The 25,267-nt window shown below is 40.9% G+C and overlaps 1 protein-coding gene across 2 annotated transcripts in view; it reads right to left on the reverse strand.

The window, feature by feature from the left end:
• TSNAX (translin associated factor X) overlaps window positions 1-17,887 on the reverse strand; it is a 33,927-nt gene extending 16,040 nt beyond the window's left edge. Inside the window, exons 1-4 of one of the 2 annotated variants that reach the window (XM_067535807.1) lie at window positions 17,167-17,887; window positions 14,184-14,285; window positions 11,176-11,290; window positions 9,447-9,577 (exon numbers count right to left, since the gene is read on the reverse strand). In XM_067535807.1, coding sequence (XP_067391908.1) covers window positions 9,447-9,577; window positions 11,176-11,290; window positions 14,184-14,285; window positions 17,167-17,182 — 364 coding nt within the window. In that variant the 5' untranslated portion in view covers window positions 17,183-17,887. Of the gene's footprint in view, window positions 1-9,446; window positions 9,578-11,175; window positions 11,291-14,183; window positions 14,286-16,755; window positions 17,005-17,166 lie in introns of those variants that run through there. The other variant, XM_067535808.1, reaches the window with a different exon arrangement.
• Between the last annotated feature and the right edge of the window lie 7,380 nt (window positions 17,888-25,267).

Consider the following 25,267-nt stretch of genomic DNA (forward strand, 5'->3'; position numbering starts at 1 on the left):
CATGGAACTCCTTTAGTGCTCTGCCAGAATTGTTTTATCTTCAAGTCAAAAGAACAACTGTTTGGAGTAACCCCAAAAAAAACATTTAACAATTAAAGTGGCAAACAATATTCCCAAGCACCATACTGCTAGAACGGCTCTATTTATAGACGAACAGTTATTAAACCAAATAAAATAAATATCAGTCATTTATTATGCAGCTACAGTCATGACTCGATAATTAAGGCAGTTAAGATGGTTTCCATTACAAGTCCAGTTATAGACCCCTTATTATTCTTTCTGGGAGAGGTAGGGTGGGGAGCAAAAGGATGTCTTCAAGTTTGATTTCTAGCCAAAGGAGAATATTTTTAGGAAGTGTGAGGTTAATTGGACAAGCTGCTTTTGAGATATGGGACACTGGCATTTTTTTTTTTTTTAATTCTTTTTTCAATTCATGCTTAACTCAAAAATGTTTTCTTCCAAAAACTACACGTGTTTTTTGTTCTAGTCCTCAACGAGAATTAGTACATGGGACTTTTTTTTTTTTTTTTTTTAAATATATATATACTAACTTGGAGTGGAAAATTTTAAAGTTATTAAAAGGTCAAAGGTTAAAACTCTGGGAGCTATGTAAAGGCTTCCTGGATATTATAACTTTCACGAAAGATATATCAGGTTTAAAAGCTTTACTGTATCTGATCTAGCCCAGTGGTTCTCAACCAGGTGTATACGTATCCCTGGGAATATGCAGAAGTCTTCAAGGGGGTATATCAGCTCATCTAGATATTTGCCTAGTTTTACAACAGGCTACATAAAAAACACTAGTAAAGTCAGTACAAACTAAAATTTAATACAATGACTTGTTTATACTGCTTATATACTACACACTGAAATGTAAATACAATATTTATATTCCAATTGATTTATTTTATAATTACAGGTAAAAATGAGAAAGCAAGCATTTTTTCCAGTAACAGTGTGCTATAATACAAAATCAGACAAAAATACAAAAGTAAGCAAGTAGTTTTTAAATGAGGTGAAAATTGGGGGGTACGCAAGACAAATCAGACTCCTGAAAGGTGTACAGTAGTCTGGAAAGATTGCGAGCCATTTCTAAACCTCTTGTATTTTTTAAAAAACTATCAAACCTTTTTGTCACCATGATACACTTAGAAATGCAAGCCAATAATAAATCTTGTACCTTTGTCACTGGTTTTTCTTTATAATTATAGTTATTCATGATAAATTTTAGGGAAAAAAGAGATCGTTCTCTTACTGTAGGCTGGGAAGGGCCATCATATCACATCATAGATAAACTAAGTCCAACAGTTTATCTAGTATATCTAGATAAGGGGAAACCAGTGGTTCCATAGTAGTCAACTTAAAATGTTTGCAAGGAAATAAACTTATTTTCCAGAAAGGCAAGTGATTTCAATATCTTTAGCCTTGGTTGATCCTTACACTGATGTGGAACATCCCAAGCCATGGGGTCAAGAATCCACACCCATTGGCCTGGATGTGGAGACAAACTGCAGTTGTAGAAGGAAGCAGAATCTGGGTCCAGTCCCAGCTAGCTTTTCCAAGGGGCCAAAACATTAGTTTGGGATATTGGGTGTCTGTGAGAAATGCGAGGGATGGAGCTTTAGTAGAAGAGGGTGAACACTGATTTGGGTGGTTATGGAATAGGAGCATAGTGAATATTTCTGAAAGGTTTTCCACAATGCCACTAGCAGATGGGCAGCTGCCTAAAAAGGGTGGTTGAACTTCACAGTAGATGAAGATATAGCAAGAAATTATGCATGTTGCTGGTTTTTTACAGGAAGGAAAATAGCCTATTGTGGATCTTCCCTGTAAATGGAACAAATAGTGGATGCCCAGTAAATCCTTCCAATTCTCTGTTAATTTTTTTTAATCCAAGATCTTATTTCTGTTGGCCTTATTGTTATTATGAAATTGGACATCCCTGTATCGATTAACTTAACTTGTCAAATACCAGTACAACCACTTTGGCACACCACTAGTCATTTAGATTGAAACCTTCCTTGCATGGCTGGAGGGGGACTCAGTATCCTTAACATTGATCCTCCCCAGCTAAGGAGTAGCAGCCACTACTCCAGTTACCTCTTCTTCAACCATCTTACTGGTTCTTACATTCCCAAATTTACTGAGCTGGCATGCAGGTTCCCAATAATGCTGTTCCTCTGTAACCTTTTCATATTTAGCTAATCTGCTGGCTAGTTCCCTATAATTGGGGCCTTGCCTTTTTGGCATACTATTTCTGTTATGAGGTCCTCATAACCTCCAGTTATGACTTGACCTATACTTCCCTTCGTTTTTAAAATAAATCCCTTTTGATTTCTGTTCCCATGAGTCTACTGCCATAACCTACCCTTGTTTTTGCCTACTGCTTCTTGCCTTACCCTGAAACACTCCCCATCCCATTAACATCGAAGCAATAATATTGTCCAGTTCATTTCCTGGATTATATGCATTCCCACAGGCTTTTTAAGTCCCGGGTGCATGCTTCCCTATATTAGTTGTTTAAATAGTGGATTTCCATGATGGAGATTTGGTGCTGTGTGACTACATACAAAATATAGGCATTCTGTAAGAGTCTGAGGGTGCTTCACCAGTTTCTGTTGCATCTGGATCATAATACTTATTAAATTATGTGACTCTAAAGATGCCTTGCCCCTTTTTTTTTTTTAATATAAGTTTGGCCAACATCCTCTTGGGCACCCGTGCGGGAATTATCTGGAAGCACATCAAATATAGCTTTTGGCATCTCTTTAGCAATTAGTTGTTCTATCTATTTTTTGTGCACATTTGAACAGCCAATCCCATGCATTCTCAGGATCAGCCATTCCTAACATCTAGGCAGCTGCCTTCAGTTGTTCTGGAATATAGGTAGTTATTTCTACAACAGTTTGCCTACACACAACCCCATCTCCCTATCTCTCCTAACCCTGTCCTGATCTGCCCCTTCCACCCAGTTCTTTTTATGATTTCTCTAGTTACTACAGGTTGCATGGGACTAAATTATCTGAATGTGGGATATTATCCTCAAAATCATAATAAGGTGGATAGAGATCAGGGTCATCTTCCTCACTATTTCCCCCACCTACTTCACTAGTCCAGTTGGGTCGGGCTTGGATAGCAGCAACAGTTCCCCTAAATCTTCTTAGCTTTACTTCTAACTTGTGAAATTTCCTTTCACATCTCATGACTATCATCATTCAATCTAACCCAACGTGTGACAGAATATACCCCAGTGTTCACAACCTACCCCTTATTGTAATAAAGTTTGTACAAGGAATGCCTTGTGAGGTGTCATTTAAAAACTCATAATTTGCTGATCAATAACATTGGGGCAAAATGCATGTAACTGCATTATATGTGAAGTTTTAAGCGTAAGCTGAAATTATGATAAAAAATATGTTTTCCAGGTAAGTCTGAGGAGTGGCCAAACCAGTTCAGATGTAAACAAGGCTAATGGACCACTACCTGCTAAGTGGCTATTCTTTGGCAGGAAGAGGGGAAGGGGCAAAATAAGTCTACATTTTAGCAAAGAAACAGTATGGAGTTTCCTTCTACACAGATTGCCAGATGAAAATGTTTTTCAAGAGGTGACAAACTATAAAAGCAAGGGTAAACAACCCAAGACTCTAGTCTCTCCCTTTCTCTCCCTGCCAAGTGCATTCTCTGCACCTGAAAAGACAAAGGAAGCAGCTGTTGGACTCTGGGGGAGGGGTCCTGACCTAAAGAGTTTGGTCAATAAGACTGCTGAAAGCACATGGTGAGAAAACTTTGCTTTTAATCTACTATAGTCGTTAAATTAGGCATCATTAAGTGTTTTACCTTTTATTTTTCTTGTAACCATTTCTGACTTTTATGCCTCATTACTTGCCCTCATTTAAAAGCTCTCTCTTTGTAGTTAAACTTGTTTTATCTAATCCAGTGTGTTCAAGTTGAAGTGTCTGGGTAACTCCCTTTGAGGTAACAAGTTGTGTGCATATTATTCCCTTAAAGGAATAACAGACAATATATTTGTAGTCCAGGAGAGGGCTAGACAGTATAAGACATGTTTCTGGGGGGAAATCTATGACTGGAAGTGTGTTGGGGTCACTCTGGGGTAATCTTTAAGGCTGGTAAGAGCCAAGATGTGACTGGCTGTCTACAGCACACACAGACATCATTGGGAGGGATTTACATCCTGGAGGCTTTTTGCGAGCAGTCCCGGTTGGAGGCTACTGCAGCAAGGCATACAGGAGATCCCATGTTACAGGGCAGGGATGACACAGCTACTCATTGGTCTGGATTGTGCCCCCATATGTCACAGATGGGCAGCTTCTATGCGTCCTCTAATTGCTGCCTGCGCCTTTTGTAAATTTCTAATTTTCTCTAAACTCCTCTGTGGCAGTTGTACATTGCTGCTGCCAGTGATCACAAGCATTTCAAATCATCTGCATCTGAAATGCATACGGCCCTTCCAGGGCCATAATGTGACTGTGGGCCTGTTTGTTTTCCTCTTCTAACTCTTTAACTATTTTTCTAAACTTTCTTGCTCCAGTTCCAGGGACCAAAGTAACATTATCCTACCTTTAACAGCATTTGTAATAAAGCCACCTTTTTCCTTTCCTTACTCAGTATATTACCATTTACATCATTCTCCCATTCTTTTTCTAACTCTGCCTAGGGGTCATGCCTGTGAAACTGTTCCTGTCTCCGCCATGCTCCGTAACAGATTTGTGGATGTATTCCTCCATGTTGCCTATCTAAGCCACTTTCAGATAGGAGGTATTTACCTCACCTCATGGTCCAGTCAGTAGATCAGTAGTGATTTCCTACCGGGATAATAAGATCACGATCCCTATCACTCTGTGCCCTTACCCTAATCTTCTCATATGAGCCACAGGGACGCCACGAATGCTACCAACTCAGCCAGGATTCTCCAAGGGACTTAATCTTTGGTGGTGGTTTGGGTAGACTACACAGAGTTTAGGTCTTCTTTCAAACCTTTATTTAACAGCAAAAGACTATCATACAGTCATTTCCTTGACTATAAGCTAGCTATCTGTAACTGTTTTACCTTACAATGACTTGGGAGCTCAGTGGGCTGAGATGGATTCACCATCCAGACCTTCCTTCCTCAGGCTGATCCTTCTTCCTCTACCTCATTCAGCTCCCCCCTTAACTGTAACTTTACCTATGAAAGTTGCAGTGAGAGATTTCCCACCTCCCAAGCTTCAGTGTTACATTCAAACTAGCAACAATCAACTAGAGCAACTACTAAAACATTTGTTAACCTTTACCTAAATCACTTGAGAGAAAGAAACCCTAATTAAGAATATTCAGTTTTTACAATTAATGTGGCAGAGTGGGGTAAACACACTCAGTTAACACTCAATCCTTCAATCAGCGTGGCAGAACAGGTAATAAATGCTCCACACTCAATTCAGTAGTCAGCATGGCAGAACAAATCACCTACACTCAAAGAGTTAACACTCAGCTCTGCAGGCACCAAGCTGTAACACTCAGGAAGCAGCAAGGTCAGTTACACTCAAGGTGTTCCGAAGGATGGGGCCTAAGAGAATTCTCTCTGCTCCTGCTAAGAGAGTTCCATCCAACCTCTAGACCAAAATTTAGGTGGGGCATTGCATAGCAATGTGCACACATGCGTCTGGATTGAGAGCACTCTTGAAAGTGTCCCTCTGTCCTGCAATGAGTTGTTCAGTGAAACATGGGTGCCTTCTTTTTGTATGGAACGTGAACTACATTGGCACCAACATAGCTGCTCTCATATGCACCCAGTATTTGGAAGAATTGCAGTTCAGTTAAAAAGTGTGGAGGGTCTCCAGAAATGGGATGAAGGCTGATTGATGTATTTTACTGTGGTGTTCAGTTTCAGGAATGGGGCAAATTCCCCAGACACAGAATCACTAGAGGGGAATCTCTGACAGGCAGTTCTAAGCAACGAAGGCAGCTCCAGAGAGACTTGCCTCAGCTCACGCTACCTAAGGAACAGAGCAGTGTAAAAGCTCGGCCCTGTCTTTTTCCAAATATAAGACGACTCCTCCCAGTAGCAACTTGTCTTGACAGGGTCTTCTCACAGGCAGCAGGAACTGGATACTACTATGCTCCTGCTCTAGCAGCCGAATCTTTAGTATCTGCCCATATGTCTACAGGGGGATTTTTGATGACAGAATCTTCAACTACCTGCTTAACAGGTGAGGGAGGGCTGGTACAAAATTTCCCCCCCACACATCCCATAAACAGAAAGGACAGGTAGCAGCATTTAATGCCCCCCCTCCTTATGATGTTGGCTCTTCTCTGACCCCAAGAAATAAAAAAAAAGTAGCAGGATTCAAGGAAACAGGAATGAAAAAGAAAAAGCTCTGTTAGCACCAGGATAAACTTACTTCCGTAAAGATCACACCCAAATGTAGGATATGTGGGATTTCGAATGCACTAGCACACTCAACTGAATAGTAAAGGTTGCAACTATTAACAACAATGAGTCACCAGCACAGAGTAGGATTCTAACTTCCTCAAAGGAAGGATGCAGTAATTCTGACTTCTTGACCTTTTGGACACATCTGCCCTGTCGCATATAAACTCATAAAATGGTCACGATATACTTAAGATTTAAAACATGATTAAAGGGACACAGTCATTTTGAATTTTTTTTTAAAAAACATTTTAAAAATGCTTCCCAGTTTCTAAAAGAGAACTCTTTAAATAGCATGTTTTGATTGGGTTTTTTTTAAAATAAAGGCATTTCTGCTCCCTTTTGGTTTTTATAAGGGTTATAAAGTAAGGCATAAATCACTGTGACTATATACAAATTGTTATCAAATATACAAAATAAAAGTGAAAAAAATCAAGGAAATTGTTTTTCATTCATATCTTTCAGTTTACAGACATTTCATACAAAATATGATTTTTCAAGTTGGCAATGTTATCTCTTTAATATGAACTACACCAAATCACTTTCCCCACATCAGAACATTCTCCCAGACCCTCCATGGCGGAGGGTGTCAGGTTTACTCACTTGGTTTCTGCGCCTCTACTGCGGGGTCTCCAGTGTTCTGAACGGAGTGAAATTGCTGAGCCCTTTTACACCTGGGATGCTGCTGAAAATGTATATGCTCTGATAGCAATAAGGAGCAGAGCCTTTAAATGCTGTACATACTGCAAGCTATGCTGCATGGTAACAAGGCTTGGAATGTGAGCCAAAAGGGGGTCTATGAGCTTCACAGGTTTAACTGGCAAAGATTACATCACATCTCAAACTGTTCTGTTCATACTGGATACCAGGTCATAACCATCTGAAAACTGCATTTAAATGTTTACTGATGTTATAAGCACTATCTTAACTCAAAAGGCAACTTACATATTTAAGTAAAGATTTCAAATACAAAACAAGATATTCACAATACAGTTAAGTCACATTGTTCACAATTTCTTAGAGCATTTACCCTGCAACACTACAGAGCAATTTATAAAATTTTCTTAACACTTATCTCCACTGGTTCCTTAGAACACTAAACTACAAGTGGTATTAAGATATAAAAATATATAGGATAAGTAGTTTCTATTAAAAGTCACTCACTTTTTAATTGGAATAAAACAAATATAATTGGTAACAAAATAGTGACACAATCATAAATCAATGAAAGACTGCAATATGGCATACTGCTGATGTATGGATGTTACAGTGCAGATAGTCCAAGTTAAGGATTAATTTTAAGTGTAACCCTAGTTTGGTATTACAGCATTGACAAATGAGCTGTAAATTCATGAATACAAGTATGCATCCAGAACCTTAACATGGATGCTATAAATTACATCCCTTATAGATAGTTTGGTGGAATAATATAACAACCTGTAATTTTAAAGGTTTTTGTTTGCAAACTACTATAGCCATTCAGGGGCATCTTTTCACCACACTTTACTCAAACATAAGTTCCACTGATGTCATGGTGAGTTTTGCCTGACTACGGAATGACAACTGGAATCATGACTATTAATTACTCAAGATTTTCTTTTAAAAAAACTTGATAAGCAAGAGGCCTTGAAACTGAAGTATAATGGCTGGTTTTTCTTGTGAGATTCAATAAAGTAGGCATCGCAGATGGTGTTAGTTAACATTTAGGTTGTGCAGAAACACTGGTAGCTAGTATCTCAGAGGCCTTTTTAAAAAAAAAAAAATCAAATCCCTCAGCAAATTTCTCCTTCTTTCCCTACTACTTCTGCCAGTTATTTTTTCAAATGCACATATATACAGCACAACTGCAAAAGGTTTAGAGAAATCTGGAAGTGTTAATGACAATGAGAATGCTTTCTTAGCCCTAGAAATTGGAGAAACATCAGAGCAGGTTGAATGTGATGCTGGGCAAGACCACAATTAACATGTGGACCCATGTTATATAAAATTTGTAGTCAGAGACTAACTTGTGCAATAATTCCCAATAGATTTAGTAAATACAACATAACCCCAACTTCAGAATCTGAGCCTAATTTGCAAATTTAGACACCCTAAATCAGAACACCCAATTATAGATTTAAGTGATCAAACTGGAATTTAGATTCCTAAAAAACACTTTCAAATAAGAGTACCAATACAAGCACCCAAATGAAGAACGGGGGAGGGGTTTTCCACAGTTTTTTGCTGAATTTTAGACAGGTTGAAACAGCAGGAAGAGATTTTTTTTTTTTTAAATAAAAGGATGTCTGAGGTAATGGCCTCTTTAGGCCAGCAGGACACTGAATTCCAAAGGTTCCAAATACAGCTGGAAAAATGCAAGATGGCTGGATTGGTGGCAAGGTGCTTGTATATTGATCCCAGCAAACTGCAGAGCAGCTGAAAAGAGGAACACATACTTGGGAAATCCAGTCAAAGGAGGAGCCAAGCACTCTGAACAACAGAAAAAGAGGGATTGAGTGCACTGACTGGAAACCCAGGAAGGGAAGAGTACTCATGCATCTAAGAGGGACCAAACAATGTTTACAGCTAGAGAGTTTTTGTTGATCACTAGTGCCACGCATGATGCCTAAATACAGTTGTTTTGCGCGTGAGAGAAGGATATAAAAATACTGTTGGGAAACTCAACATATTGCCTCCATCAGTGTAGCTGAAATGTTAAGATGACTTTTGAAACTGACGTTTACACAGAGAAGTTGAAATAGATGGGGTGGGGTTGAATGGTTGCACACAGTAAAGAGTTTGTGCTTGATATTCATATCTATGAAATGTGTTTACATATTTGAGTGCTATGAAATATGACCAAGAGCATATTTTTTTAATCTTGAAAAGAAGGAAAATCACAATCTGTTTTAAACTGCAAAGGGTGAGCCAAATTCAGTCCTAGTGTAAGCAGATGCATTACTTCAGAAGTAATGAAGTTACACCTAAACTGAATTTGGCCTGATGTGTGTGCGCCCATCCTATTTAAATGTAGACTTACCTGGAGAGATGGCTCTGTGGAACTGATACATGTCTTCTCCGACCAGTTCTTGTGCTACTTGCTTAATTTTCTGTCTGACAGCATCTAATTTGGCCTCAGATTCATTTAGTATTTCCTCCCCATTGGGGGCACTGTGTGCACAGAATACAAATAAAAAAAATTACAAAGTGTCAGCTGTTATAACATCAGCAAAGAGTTAAATCTATTATATACTTTATTTTTTACTAATCACCATGTGTTTAATTTGTGCAGTCAAAATTAAATAATATTTTGGAATGAGTCCTCTCTCCCATACACAAAATCCAGAGCATTTTGCAATAAATTAGATTAATACAGCACCAAGATCTGTTTTTAGGCAGTATTTATGAAATATACCACTAAGGAAACCTCTACAATATCTGATCCCCAAGTATTTTTACATTATATTTTATTTTCAGCATTTAAATGTTAGTTCATCTAGTGTACTTAAAAAACCCCACCAATGTACACAGTATTATAGGTTTACAGCATCTCTTTTTAATTACTATTTTGGGGATTTAGCTCATAGTTCAGTTTCGAACAAATGTTTAAAGATGGTTAGAATTCTGAAACTGGGCTCTGTACTGAATAGTTAAGACAGATAAAAAAAGGGAAGTACAGACACAGTACTACAAGCCACCATTAGTACACTTCTAGAAAACAGGATTCCATAATGCAAAAGAATCTGAGAAGGAATCTAAAAGCTTACAGGGACAAAAGGAAGGATTGAGCATTTAAGTACCTATTTGTCTAACACCTATGCGGAGTCTACACACAAGCCTTTCCCCCCCATGAAAGTTCCAATGCTACTATCCTTTGTGAAGCAATGGAGAAGAGCTAGTGCAGCAAAGGCTCTAGTGGCCGCTAGAATGATAACCATCATGCTCAAAGAAAGTCTGGACAGCATCAAGGTTAAAAGATGGCAGCTGCCTGCATCTTACTTATAATAGCACTCACACCATTGCTACCATTGTGGAGCTGCACTGGTGATAGCAACAGTGGGAAATTTTAGGGAATAAAGACCAATATACACAAAGCCCAATGATTGAAATTACATATATAATTCTCCAGGTAACCTATTATTCAACAGGTTGTGGCAAGCCTCAACTTTTTCCATTATTCTCCCACAGCAGCTGCTGCTTCCAATGTCTGATTCAAAGATCAGCGCATAAAATGTAAGGCACCCTATGAGTACATATAAAGACACTCCTTAAGTTCCAGCATGTAATGGAGTTACAAATAGAACCCAGGTTCCCAGCTCATCACATGGGTGATATGGAGTGGGTCTATAAAAGAAGTAAGGAACTTATTACAAATGTGGCTACCTAGAAGGAAGGGTGTGTTCTTTCCCCTCACAGCTTGCTGGAAAGGCCTCTGCTGGCTTATACCAAGTGTTCCATGTTACTCTGGTCCTATTTTGGAATATTCTTTATGTTAATAAAGCCATCTTTAAGTAAGTGGACTTGACCTGTACTAAAGTCTGGTACTTATTTTAATTCCCCGACTAGTGCATGTGCCCACCGGTATTCATATCCTCTTAGAGGAAATAAAACAACACAGCTTGTGGGAAATTAACTGAGCCGGTGTTTATCTTCCTTGAGGTCTCTCTCAACAAAATATTGCATCTGTTACTCATAGATACTGAAAACACTGCAAGGCAATAAAAAGTTTTTGGGTCAGTATGGAAATGGGAATTAATGTTGTGACTCACCTAGTAATCCTGTGAAGTAGAAATATTGTCCTTTTACTTTCAATAGTTATATCACGACTAAGTTTCACAAGCCTCTCATATTTATCATGTCTTGTATCAAGCTCCAGTTGAAAAGCTGAGAAGACCAGAATGCAGATGATCACAAAAAAACTGGGTTACCTCATGTGTAGTCTAGTACGTTAAATATTAAGTATTCTGTTACTGCACTATTTGTGAACAATTGCTATTTCAATTTAATCTTCCATTATTTCACATTTGTTTTAGATTTTTTATATACAGGTCACACCAATGCAATGCTTTACAATACATTATAGCAGTGAAAATACAAAATACAATAAATTTTAAAAGCAGTCAAGGGCAGTCATTTTTATTCCTCACATACTGATTTATGGCCTGATCTTGCTGCCACAATGGAGGAGGACCTTGTTTAGTTCAACTTCATCAAAAGTTATTTGACTAATTAGCTGCTGCACCCTTATAATGGGTTTGTAAAAGTTAATCTCTCTTTTTACTCATGTCTCAACACCTTCACTTGCCACACTCACTCTTTAGAGGACATACACATCAGAAATACATGTTATGTCTGTATTATGAGTCTACATGAACAGCTTGTTTAGAGAGAATAACGATCCCTAAAGGATTAACTGTTGTCTGTGAAATATTCAGAATTTTTTGATTGTGATATCAGAGAAAAATTTACACTTCCGACTTTCTTCTGTTCATTCTTCCTTACCTTCCACTTCCTCCCTTCTTTCTGACAGTTCTCCTCAATTCAATTGTATTAGGGCTCTTATATTTGCTCTGCTTTGCAGCTATATACATACATTCAATCCCACAGAGGGCAGTCAAACATACATCGAAAGAGGCACACATATCAGTAACAAATTCATGATGAACAGTCTATTCTTCAGACTGGAGAGTAGTTAGAAGTAGGACAATGTAGGGTCAGCATTGGAATTAATGTTCATTAAATATAATGGACAGCAACAGGACAAAGTTAATCAATTGCAAAGTACAAGAAATGGGAGGATAACAGGGCAATTTTTAAAAAGGGGAAGAATTTTAAAGTGTTCTCCCTGTAAGGGTTAGTAAATATTTTACTAAAAATATTACACAGAAAATGCAATTGTTCTCTGAATATTACTGTGTCAAATTTGGAGAGGAAGGCTTTGTCTATTCTGAGAAAACTTTTCAGAAAATGAGTTAATTAAAGGTACATCTACACTGCAACTGGGACCATGCTTCCCAGTGTAAGTAGACAGACATGCTAACTCTGTTCAAGCTATTGTGCTAAAAATAGTAGTGTAGCTGGTGGTAGCATGAGCTGTGACTCAGACTAGTCATTCAAGTATGTACCCAGGGGATCCAGGAGAGTTTGTACTCAGGCAGCCAGCCTGAGCTGCTACCCATGCTACCCCCAGCTAGACTGCTATTATTAGCACGCTAGCTTGAGCACAGCAAGCGCATGTCTGTCTACTCATGCTGGGAAGCATACTACCAGCTGCAATGTAAACATGTCATATGAGAGAAGACATTGTGGTTAGACCAGTTAGCACGTTTCTAAACACGACTGTCCTTGTTCACACTAAGAGAAAAGTCATGTTTAACACGGTGATAGTTACAAAATGTTAATCAACACATTTCCTAACAGGATGCATTTTTCCCAGTCTAGACAAGACCTGTAGTCAATTATTGAAGTGAGAAATGGGATTTTAGTTCTGCTTTAAATGCAAACCTCACCACAGCCTTATTTGTAGACTTACACTGATGCCTGCATAATGGTATTACAGGGGCCTCAGGGAAGGGTTTAAAGCATGAAAAACTATAGGTCCTTAATATCAGAAAATGAACAGTGCACAAACATCAACAGAAGATACATAGTTTCATTCATGTAAGCTTATTTTTGAAGAATTCTAATCAGTAATTTTAATATAAATAAAACAGGATACCATTAATAATCATGCTACATCTGCACAATAAAGTTTTGGGTTTTTATACATACATACAAAATATCTAGTTTTGATATCAAATCAGAATTCTAAATAAATCATAGAAACCATCTCTAATAATAGCTATGTGCCCCCAATAATGAAGTTTTCACTTTACAAAAGCTTATTTATCTTAAGTTATGTTACATTTTTTACCAACAGATGATTTTAGATCATGCCAAGACATGGGTTAAATTTCTGATCAGAGAAATTATTTCACTCTCTCACACACACACACACACACACACACCCCCCCCCAATTTTTGTTTCTTAGCTTTCTTTCATTTTGCAAAGATTCCCCAATACCACACAATTAGCCTCTGGTTCTTTCCCTCTTCACAGTCCTCACCCCTTAAAAGAAAAGTGGAGGAACCTTGAGATATTAAACCAGGGGCCTGGATCATAGGAGTGAGCTTCAATCAAACTGGTTTCCCCTATGAAGCCCACCTTGCAGATATACTAAGGTTTGTCTACATAAGAAAGATGCACTGGTTTCATTTAAGGTAATTTAAAAAGGGGGGAGGGGCAGTTAAACTGATGCAAAACCCTGTGTAAACACTTATTTTGGTTTTAACCAAACTTATTCTGGTTTAGTTTAAATTAGGAACAGGCTTAAGGCTAAACCAAAATAAGGCTCTCAAACCAAAAATAAATGCTTACACATGGGCTTGCACCAGTTTAACTAAATTGGTTAGAGAACTTTTGCATGTAAACAAGGCCCTAGTCTCAAATCACTACAACTGTCAGTTGTGAGCCATAAAGCTCTTCTTTCAAATGTGATCAGCAAGGAGAGCTCTGTCTCACTCTTCTCCTAACTAAAAGGTGACCCTATCATCTCTTCCATAGCACTCTGCTTGCTTAGAAAACAAGAGAGATCAAACTCCAGTTTTAAATATCTGAGTCTCATTGATTTTAATTTTCCTTATGGACAGCTCCATTTTACCCTATCACTAAATATTTTATTTCCACTAACTTTTATTGTATACATTGTTATGATCTGTACTTTCAACTTTTACTTACACTTAAAAGACATCATCAAAGATGAAGATGAATTAACACTCTCTTTTTCATCTCTCCTTTGTGGGAAATTGTCATGCTTTCGTTTTCTGAACCCACCCGATCCTATAAATAGAACACAAAGAAAAATGTGAGATTTAAATAGTATTATTGATTACCAGTTTTATAACAGCTTGACCAGATGTCATGTTTTTGACTACAGCCACTGTTGAATATTTTATGCCCATCCTTCCAAGGTAATTACTGTACAATTCAATTGCATCCAGTTTACTGTAAAGAATACCGTATAGGACATAAAAACTGAAGTCTTATTTGCTTTGTGTGAACATTAGGGGCTCCATCATGCTTTCACTGAAATCAAGAGCAAACCGCCTGTTGATTTAAATGAAAGCATAAAGGGGCACCTAAAGTCTCCCTGGTGGCTTTTCATAGGAGTGGAGATTTACCACAGAACCCTTCACCAAAATTTATTTTCTCTAAGCAGTTGGTTGTATTTTAGTGGTGTTAGGAAGAATTGATTCAATAGCTCGTAAAGTGCTTTAAAATCCTTCAGAATGAATGGAACTATATCAATGTAAAATTGTTACAACTGTCTCATTACTTTCACCATAGAACCGTGGTCTTTGGAGAATAAAAGGAGCAATTTAAGAAGACAATTATTGTTCAGTGTATTAATTTCATTTCCTGTTGCTTCCCATATCAGCTCCCTATACTCTGGCCACTCTTGTCCTTGTCTCCCCTTTCACTTGTGTGTGATATTTTTCCCCCAAGCTGCTCCCTACAGCTGGACCCACATACCTCTTCCAGCACACCAAATGCCCTCTTCCCTTTCAAATCCCTCCTCAAAACTCATTTCTTCTAGCTTGTGTTTTACTACAAACTTCCACTCCTGTGCTGTGCTATGCTATGTGCTCCTCTGGTCTTCCCACTATCTATGCTTAAGCCAAAGCACAACTTAGGATTCACTTATTGCATGCATACACACATTGCTGTATCTATATTTTAACTAGTCCCTCCCTTTCTCTACCTCTTTGGTTTGTAAGATATCTTTATTTTTATATTTTAATGATTTAGGCCCAGATCCTGAAAACATGTATAAAGTTATGCATGTATATAAATGTGTCTAGTCTCGTTAATTTTCATTTTTTAAGAAGAAAACAATTTGAAGTTACACACAGGATTTAAAATGTTTCAGTTTAACTGTTTATTATCCCAAACCAAAAACAGAATGTGGACATACTAATTTTAAATTCCTTTGTTTTGAAAATAACTATTTCCTTCACTTCCCTGTCAGAACATGAGTTCAGGGTTCTGTTTTTCCTCTAACAGTTGAAAAGATCACAAATATATGACCCCTTAAACACTACAAGTTTGAAGCTCTCTGCTCTAATCTGAATGTTAGATACATCACCAGCAGCTACAGGAAAACTACCGGCCTTCCAAAAAATGAATGGTTAGACCTACCTACCATACTTAAAGTAAAACCCACAATCCGAATATTTAAAAAAAATTATTAGGTTAGATTGAATTTTAGTTTTGGAGCTCTTGACTTCATTCCAAGTTGAAGGGAGGTAATGGAAGTGCTTTGTGTGGATACCTGGCCCAAAACAGAGCAGGCAGTAAGCATGCTGACACACTGCACTATGAAAAGTTAAGTCACCAGCACAAACACCACTCTTTTCTAAGTCCTGATCTACACACAGATTTTGTACTGGTATAATTAAGGGCTAGTCTACACTTAAAATTTACAGCAGCACAGCTGTACTAATGCAGACAGGAGAGAGCTATAATGCCTACACAATACTGTCCACATAAGTGCTTATGCCAGCAAAGGTGTTTTTTCCACAACCCTGAGTGACAAAGGTTTTGCCAGCTTAAAGGTTAGTTTAGACAAGGCCTATGTCAGTTACGAGGTGGGATTTTTTCCTGATATTATTATTATACTGGTACAATCCCTTGGAAAGTTACAGTTACACCATTATAACTTAGGTGGTGTCTACACTAGCACTTTTGTCAGTAAAACTTTTGTCAAGTCAAGAATGTGAAAAAACACACACCCTTGATCAATCTAAGTTTTACCAACAGAAGCGCCGGTGTAGACAGCGCTATGCTGGCAAGAGACGCTTGCCCGCTGACAGCTCCTGCTGTTCATTGGGGATGAATTAATTATGCTGACAAGAAAGCGCTCTGCCATCAGTTTGGAGTGACTACACAGGAGACCTCACAGCAGCGCAGCTGCAGCAGTACAGCTGTGCCACTGTAAGGTCTCTAGTGTAGACATAGCCTTAATCCCCCAGTATAAACACATTTATAACTGTTCCCACAGAAGAGGATCTTTACTGCTATAACTCTACCAGTACAGTTAGAGCAGTGCCACACATATGTGCGCACAAACCCTAAGGGTTCAGTGTAGGGAATGAGAAAGAGACCAAAAGGCGACAGGCCCAGGGGAAGCGTCTACACCCAGCAGCACCGCAGGGGAGTGCAAAGGGCAGGGGAGCTAGTTGTACGCCCGGTTTGCTCCCTTGCGCTGACTGGAGGTTTCCTTTCCTCCCTTCGCAAGCAATTTCCCTACTTCTTTTTCACTTCAGGTCTCAAGCACCTCGCCATGCCCTGGAAGACGGGCCAGGCGTCGGGATGCGTAGCCGGCCAGGGACTGGCACCTCCCGCGGGCAGGGCGCGATCGGGCCGGAGTCACAGGACTCTCTCTTCAGACCAGATGCCAGGAGGAGCTGAGCGGACAGGAACCTTTGGCAAAGACTCGCCGGCCGCCCTGACCCTTAACGGAGCCACCTCCCGGGAGTCCCGCCAGCGCCACGCCGACCGGGGGCGGGGGGGGACGAGACCCCCACGGGCCAGGCAGCAGAAGGGCACGCAGGATGCTGCTGCTGCTGCTGCTTTCCCCGCGCGGCAGGAGGGGAGGTCACCCGAGCTCCTGCCCGCCCCACCGCGGAGGAACACCTGGCACCGCCACCCCCGGCGTCACCTTCTTTGCTGCTCATGTTCCCTCCGCGGGGGAGGCGGCGCCGCGCCCCGCCCCCTCACACACGCACGTGCGCCCGGGCCCAGCTAACCGCCGCCGCGAATCTTCGGACTCAGACTCGTTCGCCGCTTAGCGCCGACCGCTTGACCCGCGCCGAGTGTGTGACCCGCGCCGTAGGACCCCCCAGCCAGGTGTCCAACGCAGGCGCCTGAAACACTTCCCCCGCACATACGAGCGCCGACCCCGAAGTGTTGTCATAAAGCGGGAGGTGGTCAGAGCGGAGGCGCCGCCGCAGAGGGAACGAATCAATCTTCCTGTGTCCGCGGAGGGGTTAGGCTATGGAAACTAGTTATGTTTCCAAGCAGGCACTCGGTTGGACGGTTAAAGTAGTCTCACGCCCAGGACCCGCTCTAAGTCCCGATGAAACCGGTGTATTGTGGGAAATGTAGTTCTCTGCTGAGAACGTGATGAACTACCCGCTGCCTTGCAGGGTTTCAGAAGCAGCCCCGTCACTAGCGGGCAAAGCAGCACCGCAACGTCTAAGCCTCATGTTTTCCTTGCTAGCGGGCTGGGCAGAAAGTTGGTCAGAAATTCTCTCCCTCCTGAATAAAGACAGACGCGTCCCTGCCGCCCTTGCAACCTTTCAATTCTTAAAAAAAATCTAATCCTAAAATGCTAAATTCTTTGAGGTAGAGAGCCTGCTTTCTTGCTATGTTTGTACAGCCCTTAGCACAAAGGGGCCCGATCCTGTCTGGGCCACTGGATGGTGGATGAAAACAAAAAATATATAAATAATAGCAAACTTTCATGCTCTGTGAACCTATCCAGTTATAATATCAGGAAAAATATGATTACCAGATTATGATGGTAACAGTAGCAAAACTATGATATCACACCCTATGGAAAGTCTTTTAAACAGGAGTTGCCAAAGACTAATTTTTCCAACTGTCTGGAACAGATCATTTCACCTCCACCCAGTCATCCTACCTAGCTGATCAGGTTACACTTGTGATGCCCAACTCCACTGCTTTTCAGAACTGTTCCAAAACCTAACAAAAACTCTCCCAAATGCCTAGTCTGTGAAAAATAATGACATGTAACAAACAAATACAAGGTAAATCCCAGTAGCTCTTCCCCAGCCCTGATTTGCATATTGGGCTCTTCAGCAGGTTTAATCCCTGCTGTGCCATCTATAGAGGAGCTGACTATATATAGTAACACTCTGTATAGTAACAGTCAAAATGTGGAATAAGTATGTTCATCTTGTTATCTCTACAGAAGTTTAAGCATGGCCTTCTGTTTTGGAAGAAGTACAAAATTGCTTACAGAAACAAATGCTTTCTCTTTTTACTATGTTTTCCTGTTCTCTAACAGCTATTCAGACCAAAAGCAAAACCTTTTGGGTGAAGTTCCTTAACCTTACCAGGAGAATGAGAAGAATGTTGGAATTAGAATATTTTATGGCAGTTGTGAGTTTTCAGTCAGCCTTGGACAGTGGAGATTTGATCCTGGGAGGTGCTAAGCATCCTCATTTCCTACTGTCTTCTGAGAGCATCAAAGGCTCTCAGCACTTGCCAAAAGGTGCCCAGTGCCTTGCATGACTTTATTAGGAGGTTTGCCTGAATAAGGATTATCTTTCTGGGACTGGTCCTTTAAATTTGGTGGAGACAATAAACTACAGCCCTCTAGTTTGCATCTCTTTTAGCTGGTAAGTATTCTTACCTTCTGTTATATTTCCTACAGGTTCTCTTTTCTTATACCTGATGAGTATGGCATATTCATTTATCATTGTAGAAACTGAGGGATAACAAGACCTGGGCCAGTAGATGATAAATGAGAGGGAATAGTTAATAGTGGTGCAGGGTTGCTGTTGTTGTTGTTGGGAGTGTGGGGTGCAACAGAGTTTTCTTGGAGATTCAGGGCCAGATTAAGACATACATTCTGTAGGCCTGTGTCTAGGGCCCCAGCTCCTGGAGTCTCATGATGAGATCAGAATCTCAGCTTTCATTAAAAATAGTTGTTTTCAACTCTCATGAGCATGAAGAAAAGCTTGAAAACACAGACCAAAGATAACTGACACCTGTCACGCTGTGTGTGCACGCTGCTTTAAACAATGGCTCTAAAGGGTGTGTGACCTGTCCCATTCATTATAACCCTGAAACCTGCTGCTCTAAGGAGTCCCTTACCAACCCCACTCCAACGCAGGGCTCATGGGGGACAGGGAGGTCTTCCTGCTGTCATCCTATCATAGCTCTGAAGGGGAGGTGTCAACAGAGTTCAACAAAGTACCCTGCTCAGGTGAGTGTGGGTGGAGTCCTCCTCTATGAAAGACCTCTGGCTGCCTGAAGATACCAGAGGGGCAGACATAGTTTGCTCGAAGAGGATTGGTAACAGGGCCTCCAACAGACAGTTCTTGAGTGGGTGGCTTCAGCACACAACTGGGGTAGTGCCATTGTATGGGGAAAGGCTGTACAGGTAGGGCCATGGGCTCTCCATGAGGGGTGTGTTTATGCCCTCAGATTGCCTTAATCCATCCCTGTGGAGGTTGGGGGTTTGGTAGAACCAGAACTTCCAGGGGATGTCTACACTGCAATTAGACATCTGAGGCTGACTTGTGCCAGCAGACTCCAGCTGCACTCTCCCTCTCGCAGGATCCTAAAGTCTGGGCTTCAGCCCAAGCCTGAATATCTACACTGCAATTAAACTGCCCTTTAGCCCGAGCCCGAGTAAACTGGCACAGGCCAGTTGCAGGTATTTAATTGCAATGTAGACATACCACAGGTACACTTGCAGGGTTTTGTCCACTGTAAATGGACACTGCAGGGTTTGCCTAGGCTTAAACAGATTTGTAACACATTCGCATGGTTGAATCACCCTTGTGCAAGTCTAACAAGTTTTTATTAAAGTTCATACTGTCATGATAACTACCATTAGGTAGCTAGATTTGAAATTTAGTCTGTCTTTTTTTTTTATCTCATCATACTGAACTCACAGAGAATGATGATGTGATGTTGTCTTGGAGATGGAGAGTGTAAGCATAAGGCTATTCATCATACTACTGAAATGTTCACATCAGGCGGTATAATTTTGGATGTTTAAACAAATAATTAAGTGAAATGACAAAAAGTTTCTGACACTGTCACAAGGGAATCATGTAAATGTGATCAAGTGTGCAGTTAAAGGCCTAGAAGCCTTGCAGCTGGTTGACAAAAGGAAATGGGAGGTCAGCTGGTCTCTGGTTGTTATAACAACAACAACCTGTTATGTTTCTCAGGCAACTGTGATGCCCAGAGCCTGTTGGCAGTTGCAAAGCAGAGATTTGAGGGTTTTGTTTTGTTTTTTTGCCTTTCTCCTCTTTAACTGGAATAGTTTTAAAAATTACAAAACTTTTTCAGTCACTTGAAGTAGGGACTTCCCTTGGTAGCCATGAATTTCCACCCTCCATTGTTACACCACAGAGAAAAGAGTTTATGGGGAAGGTTAGCAAGATGATTTTGGTATACACCCTAGACTTAATTGATTTATAGCCAAACTGCATGCGTGTGTGTGTGTGTGTGTGTAAGTGTAAGAGAGGGAGAACCTTTAGGTTTCCTGCAACCTCCTGGTGCAGGAGTAGACCCAATTTATTCCTTTCAATCCTTGTTATTGGCTTACACTTTCAAGACAGTTTTGGCAAGTGATCAGTTATAAATAACCTACCCATAGGGAAAGTTTCTCCTTAGGCCCAATCAGCTAGTGGACGGCTGGGTGGTGCTGTCTGTCTAACAAAGATATCCGTTCATTCTACATTAAAAAATGCTACAATAGTATTGGGAGTGAGAATACATTAATCTTGCATCTACATTGGTATCTCCAGGATAGTAAAAATCTGGGGGCAAACTTTTATTTCTTAACACTCCCAGTAACTGAACACATGCATCCTTTATCCAAAATATTCATTTGGCACTGGAGTTAAATAAGTGTTAACAAAATCAGAAAAAACACAAGAGTTTTTCAAAGTGTGAAATCCCTTCCTCTCTCCATTACTCAATTTTCTGTCTCTTGACTCTTGTGATATCATCATTTCACTAGTTCTCCTGTTATCATAGACTTTGTCTAGACTAGTGTTTGTTGTCCTGTTGTAGTTGATTGCCAATTGCTTAAGTGATTGTAAATGCTAATCTAGATACTCTTCAAATGTTTGTATCAGGACAGGGGGGCTCAGCCTCTGGCAAACCACAAAACTTCAGGCTCCAGAACAAACGTTTTTGGAAAGCTTCAGTTATCAACATAATTAGCATTTATGATCAATTAGCTCAAATTATAACAGGACCATCAACTCTAGTCTAGACAAAGCCAAAGCATGAGTCCTCCAAACTAGACAGGACCTGAATTTTTAATATAAAAAGAAGCAACATAAATGTATTCCCCCCCCCCCCCAAAAAAACCCTCAAACAAACAAACATACAAACAACAAAAAAACCATCTAGGCCCCCCAAGTCTTCATGACTTCTTTACACATCAGAAAAAATCAAACAAAGGTGCAGGCTCAGTTATTGCCCTTTACAGATCACCTTTAAAAATTAAATTATCCTTTACATTCCTAATTCCCCAAAATCAGGGCAACCGCTGACTTTGTGGGGCTGAAAGACTGGATCTAAGTGTGAAAATTTGCCCCTTTCCACTATTGCATATACGTATAAAACAGAGTGCTGGGAACACAACAGAGGAATAGGTTTAGGGTAAAGAAAAAGTTGATTAGGGGAAAGAGGCCCTCAAAACCCTTGTCTTGAATATAGTTGTGGGGTTGGTAGTTAAGATTTTTTAGGTCATTTGAGTGAGATACAGTCCCCCTAAAAAAAATCAAGACATCAAAATTATACACTTCTTATAACTTTTTTTACTCATACTTGGGGCTCAAACTATGGCTCTGATCCTGATACTACCCTCAGGCTAAATCATGGATGATTTCTACCACCCACTTTCCCCTTAGCGGAAACAATGAGTAAAAAGCTATTATTCAGAGGCTGGAGTAGAATTTATGGTACACATTTAGGTCATTTGATCAAGAGGTTCCCAATATATGTCCTCCCTTGGTATTATGAGATTCCTTTGATTTTCAAAGTACTCTGAAATCCAATATATAATAAGATTATCTAGGATATTGGTATGCCACAACAGGGGCAGTGGTGCAAGTTTGGGGTTCAGGCATTCATCAGATGCTGTCTCCCCCAGTAAGAAGATGATTTTAATAGTCTAGTTGCTCTAAAACCAACATGTATAGTAAGATTACCTTGAACAATGGTATTCCACAACTGAAACTGAGGTAGAGGGGAATTCCCGTTGAGATGAGTGGCTCATTTCACACCACTATTAGACTATTATTAGACACTGTTAGACTATTCATCTCTTTGGGGTGTCCTAATTCTTCTGAGCACACCCCACTGTGGTGAATGGGCCATTCCACACACCTACAGTACTCCTGTGCTAAAGAGGGTGCGAAAAGCCCCTTCCTTTACATTAGCTTAGCTCCCTGAAGTGGATACAAAGCCTGGGGCTCCCTGCTATTCCCCTTGCTGCTTGCAACTGGTGCTTCTCACAGCCCATCACTTACCATTTTCCTTTCTTCCCATGGCCCTTCCAGCCCTACTTAGGGCATGGTAGGGCCAGGAAGAGGGGGTGGACAACTTTTTAATTTGTGAAAACTGTTACTGGACACTGAGCGCTGGAACCTCCCCCACTCCCTGCTCCACCTCTTCCCCCAAAACCCCAGCCCCATGCTCCTCTTCCTCCTCCTCCCCCTGCCAGCTGAGCAGGGGATGCTCTAAGGGTGGAGGGGTGACTGGGGCAGAATGGGGGAGGGAGAGCCACACTCCAGGAGCCAGGGGAGGACTGGGGCAGGATGGAGGGCAGCACCCAAGGTGCGGGGCACAAAGGAGGCTGAAAAGGGGCCCCGCATGGCAAGCCGGGCCACCAGCCTGCTCTTCAAACGCTGCAGGCTTCAGGATCCCTCTCCCTGGGTGCTGGCTGCTAGTACTTCTCTCTGCTAGAGCCAGGCAGTTCCTGAGTGTTCCTCCGGCTCCAGCAACAGCTGCTCTTCCTGCCTTCCTGGCAGCAAAATGGAAGCTGATTGCAGACAGTTACTCAGGTAACCAGACTTTTGGTGTCCAGTCAGTAATATCGACCGGACACCTGGCAAGCCTAGGAGGAGTGCAGAGCTGGTAACTAAAGTGGCGGTTCATTCCTCTCCCACAGGTGCCCTCCAATCATGTCCTCTCACTAACACCTCTTTCTGAAGAAACAAGGGAAATTAACTGCCCAAGAACATGGTTAACTCAGGCCTTGTTTACACTACAGCACCTTTGCCAGTATACTTATGCCAGCATAGCTATGCTGGCAGAGCCTCCTACTGGAGACATAGGGTAAGCTGACAGAAGGAGTTATTTCGGCATAGCTCCACCTTGCCGAACAACATTAGCTAAGCCAACAGAACCATTCTTCTCATGGCATAATTGTGTCTACAGCAGAGTTTTTGCTAGCATCGCTATGTCAGCTGGAGGTGTGATTTTTTTCACACTTCTAGCAGAAATAGCTGTGTTGGCAAAACTTTGTAGGTACATTAAGGCCTGCAAAATTAGGTCAACATAAGTCACCTTGAATCAACCTAGTTGTGCATGTGTCTACACTCAGATTTCTCTCCTGCTGTTGTAGTTGCTCCATTATAGTGGCACAGTAACATCACCTCTCCGAATGGTGTTGAGCCATGGTCAACTCTACTGTGGTCAACGCAGTGTGAGTGTAGACATTGCATGACTTATTTAGACCTTACCAGTCCTCCAGCAGTTGTCCCACAACGCCCAACACTGACCGCTCTGGTCACAATTGTAAACACCACTCCCAGGAGTCACATACATCAGAAGCCAATCCCCCCCTTTTAAAAGCCCATATATCTTTTAAATGCCTTTGCCTGATTGTCCAGCTTGGTGAACAAACCTAGCAGCTCTCCATTGTTGTGTGCAACTGCCCAGCTGATCATGCTGACTACAGATGTGTTCCACATAGGGAACTGATAGGTTAGGAAAACCTTCTTCATCATACCATCCACATGACACATTTACCACTCCCATTGACAGACTCCAGTCCCCACAAGGAACTCCCCTCCATTTGCAATAGATAAAAATACATGCTAAACCACACATTCATTCAGCTCGCTATAATGCAAAACCTTAACTTCTGGCCTCAGCAACACTAGCATATTTATGGCTGACACATGTAAGCTGGCGACCATGGGAAATATATGAGACATCCCGCTTAGTACCTTCTTTAGCTCAAGCAGTGTGTTTCGGATTCCTGCTGGCACTGCCAGTCTGACATGCCTTCTCTGGCTTGTCAGATTGGGTTTATATCTGCTGGTGAACCACAGTGCCACTCATTAGATTGCTTTTCAGGCTGGTGAACCCCCTGTGGTTCATTAATTTTATACCAGTGTAACTCCACTGACTTCACTGGAGTTGCTCCTGATTTACACTGCTACAACTGAGAAGAGAATCAGACTCAATATATCTACAAAGTATTACTGATGCAGTACATTTAGAACAACCTCTTTCAGAGCAGGAACTGGTTTTTATTCTGTGTTTGCACAGAGAGAACCTAGTCCATGGCTGGGGCACCTAGACATTACTGCAAAACAGATAGTAATTATTGATAATAATAATACCCAGGGGTACAGCTGCTAACTCTGATTTTGAAAGCCAGGATAGAATATGCTGGATGATGATCATTCTCCTGGGCACCCAAGCGGTTTATAGACCATGGGTCTGATTCACCAATGTGAATGGAGTGGCACCAATGTAAAATAGGGGTAATGCATTGGTGAGTCAGGCCCCATGAGATCTTTTGTGAGCACTAAATATTCTTCTGTGGTTTCATTCGGTTTTGATTTTTCTTTTTTCTTGGAAAAGAGTGGAAAAACTCCCCAATGTCCCAACAGCTAATTTGCATTTAGAAGGAAACATTTCGAACCAAAGGACCAAATCGTGACCATTGTTTATTCGGTTGTAGGTGGTACAAGAGGCCCTTAATGCTGTAGAACTTTGCTCTGCATCTAACCTAGAAAATGTAAGAA

Source organism: Emydura macquarii, unplaced genomic scaffold (assembly GCF_026122565.2).
Source record: "Emydura macquarii macquarii isolate MOO-44397 ecotype Brisbane River unplaced genomic scaffold, CSIRO-AGI_Emac_v2 contig_3517, whole genome shotgun sequence".
NCBI classification, from domain to species: Eukaryota; Metazoa; Chordata; order Testudines; family Chelidae; genus Emydura; species Emydura macquarii.